This window comes from Vigna umbellata, chromosome 7, assembly GCF_029865625.1.
Source record: "Vigna umbellata cultivar VRB3 chromosome 7, Vumbellata_1.0, whole genome shotgun sequence".
In the NCBI taxonomy this organism is placed as follows: Eukaryota; Viridiplantae; Streptophyta; class Magnoliopsida; order Fabales; family Fabaceae; genus Vigna; species Vigna umbellata.
This window is the reverse complement of record NC_142171.1, coordinates 28,633,116-28,635,671: the sequence shown is the minus strand read 5'-3', so window position 1 is coordinate 28,635,671 and position 2,556 is coordinate 28,633,116. Positions and strand designations below refer to the sequence as shown.

At 35.7% G+C, this 2,556-nt stretch overlaps 1 protein-coding gene across 1 annotated transcript in view; it reads right to left on the bottom strand.

The window, feature by feature from the left end:
* Window positions 1-2,223, bottom strand: part of LOC148195656 (protein DETOXIFICATION 41-like) — a 2,373-nt gene extending 150 nt beyond the window's left edge. Inside the window, exons 1-6 of the mRNA XM_088095263.1 lie at window positions 1,733-2,223; window positions 938-1,278; window positions 734-832; window positions 465-551; window positions 313-369; window positions 6-239 (exon numbers count right to left, since the gene is read on the bottom strand). Of these exons, the coding sequence (XP_087951389.1) occupies window positions 6-239; window positions 313-369; window positions 465-551; window positions 734-832; window positions 938-1,278; window positions 1,733-2,044 (1,130 nt within the window). The 5' untranslated portion in view covers window positions 2,045-2,223. The remainder of the gene's footprint in view (window positions 1-5; window positions 240-312; window positions 370-464; window positions 552-733; window positions 833-937; window positions 1,279-1,732) is intronic.
* Window positions 2,224-2,556: the final 333 nt, after the last annotated feature.

Sequence of the window (2,556 nt, the reverse complement as noted above, 5' to 3'; positions counted from 1 at the left end):
CTGACAGTATGGGTTGAATGAAATTTAAGAAAACTGAGATAGCAAGCAGTGGAGTCAAGCTAGAAACTTCCTCAATGACTTCAGAGTCAGAAGTGAAAAGCTTGCTCAAAGGCTCCTGGCATGTCAAAATAATTGCAGAGAAAACTACACTGATAACAATGCTGATTCCATTCACTACAATGACAGAAAATCTTGCTACTCTTGGATGAGCTGCCTCTAATTCATTGCTGATTCTGACACTACATCACCCAACTTCTCATTAACACCATTTAAGTTACTCGAGTTAAATGAGAGCATTTTTCTTACACTAACCTGGTTGCAGCACTTAGACCCAACATAAATTGCAGGTCCCAGTTTAAGTAATTCATACTGAATGAGAATCCATTGACATGAAAATTATGGTTAGATAAGATGAACATGAATTGGGTATACCCATAAAAAGGATGTTGCCATAATAAGCATACCAAATAGAAATAGTGTCCACTGAGACTGTGGGATGGGAGATCAACCCAGATAAAAGTATCAGTCCTTGATTATACCATGTCTCCAAACTGCATTAGAATGCATGTAACCAAAAAGTAATTAAAAAACTAGATCTAAGTTTTGTACTTTTTCTAATTACTACTAAAATTAGAACATTTTTTGCCTATCAAACAAACCCCAAGAGATGCGCTTTAAAAGAAATATTTGTGTGGCCAAGAGGGTGAGAATTAAGTGGATTTCTGATCTATACCACAGCATCCAAGCATAAGCAGCTGTCAGTTTGAAATAAGGCCAAATTCCTTTGAAAGCTTTGACAGTGAGGCCACCCCAAGTTTGGTTACATCTTGGGCTAAGAATAATGTATAAACCATTCAACAAGACAAGAAACCACCATGAGAAGCTGAGAGTAAGAGCAGCTCCAACAAGTCCATAGTCGAATACAAAGAGAACCAACCAAGTGAGAAGGACATGCAGAAGGAAGACCCCAAGTGAGATGAATGCAAGAGGGTTCACAATGTTCTGTGCTTGGAGGAACCTCTGCATAGGGCAGGATACTGCAAATGCATAGAGTTGAAGAATGATTCCGCGTGAAAAAACTTGACCTTTCTCTGCTATGCTCTCTGACTGACCTATGGCTTTCAGAAATGACCCTGAAAACCAATACAGAAATGTGAGAATCACTGCAGCCCCCAAGTGTAAGATGATTGCTCTTTGCAATATGATGCCCATTGCTGAGTAATTTCTTGCCCCGTATGCTTCTCCACACACTGTTTGCACTGCACTTGCCATCCCCAACTGTTTAAGGACATTTCAACAACCACTTTCACAGATTCAATATACAAAACTAAACTCAAGTTCCATACCAAAGAAATCACCAAATTTGAGCATATAACAGTGTTAAGAAATCACCAAATCTGTAGCAATGTTTCTTCAATTTATTTTTGACTTATTCTTATATTTTTTTAAAAAAAGACTCAATTTGATATTTTCGATTAAATGTAATCTCTTTTGCTAAATTAATATTGATATCATTCCTCTCTCTCTTTTTATCTGGAATTGGACAATAAACACATGATCGTCTTCTAATCAACGTTAACGTGGATCTAAATCTTTTTAAAAATATAGAGAACACCTTGAGTAAAAAATAGAGAAAAAATATTGAATAATTATTACAAATATAGAGAACAAGGTCACTCAAAATGACATGTTAGGTAAAAGTTTGAGAGGATATAAAGCAAAACAAACATACCATAATCCCATAAGCAAGACCCTGAATTCCAACAATGGCCATGGATGCCCCAGCAAGCTCAAGAGACCCCAATTGGCCAGTGAACATCAAGGTGACAAAGCTTAGCATGTAGTTGAAAATGGAGACAAGAATGGAGGCCCATGACAATAGCCATATGAGCCTTGACTCCCAAGCAACAAGTTGTGGCCACCATCTCAACTCAATGGACCTTTGTTTCAAGAACTCTTCAATGGTGTCTGATGACAAAACTGGTATCTGGGAGTGTGAATGAAGACCAACTAGAAGTGGTTGGTAACCTGACTCTGAGTTCATGCTTGTGTTGTGTGCACTACCTCCAAAAGAAAGGAAGGATGAATTGCAAGTAGTGTATAGTGGAACAGTGTGAATGGGACATGTAAAAGTTAGTTTGCCTAAAGATTTTGTAACTACCAACCATTCTTCTTTTTGACACTTACCTAACTTGCAAACAAGTGGATCAAACTAACCCCAACACCACATCTTTTTCCTCTTATCTTGATATTCTTTAAAATGATTATGCACATTTTGTTTTTCAATTTAGTTGTTTAAAAATATTCATAACCAGTATTACTTATTCAATTTGTTTGATTACTTATTAGAATATTGTATGTTGATTTAAATTTATTATTGTTACAAAATGGTTATCCATTTATTGTAAATGTAAACTGGTTTCCTAAATGTTTAAATTTGATGTAATCAATCTTAATATAAAACTGGAACCAGAATTGTAACATATTGGTATTAACTTACAGGTTTAATTATAATTTTAAATTCAAAATTTTCTAAAATATGTCGTTTTGGTCCCT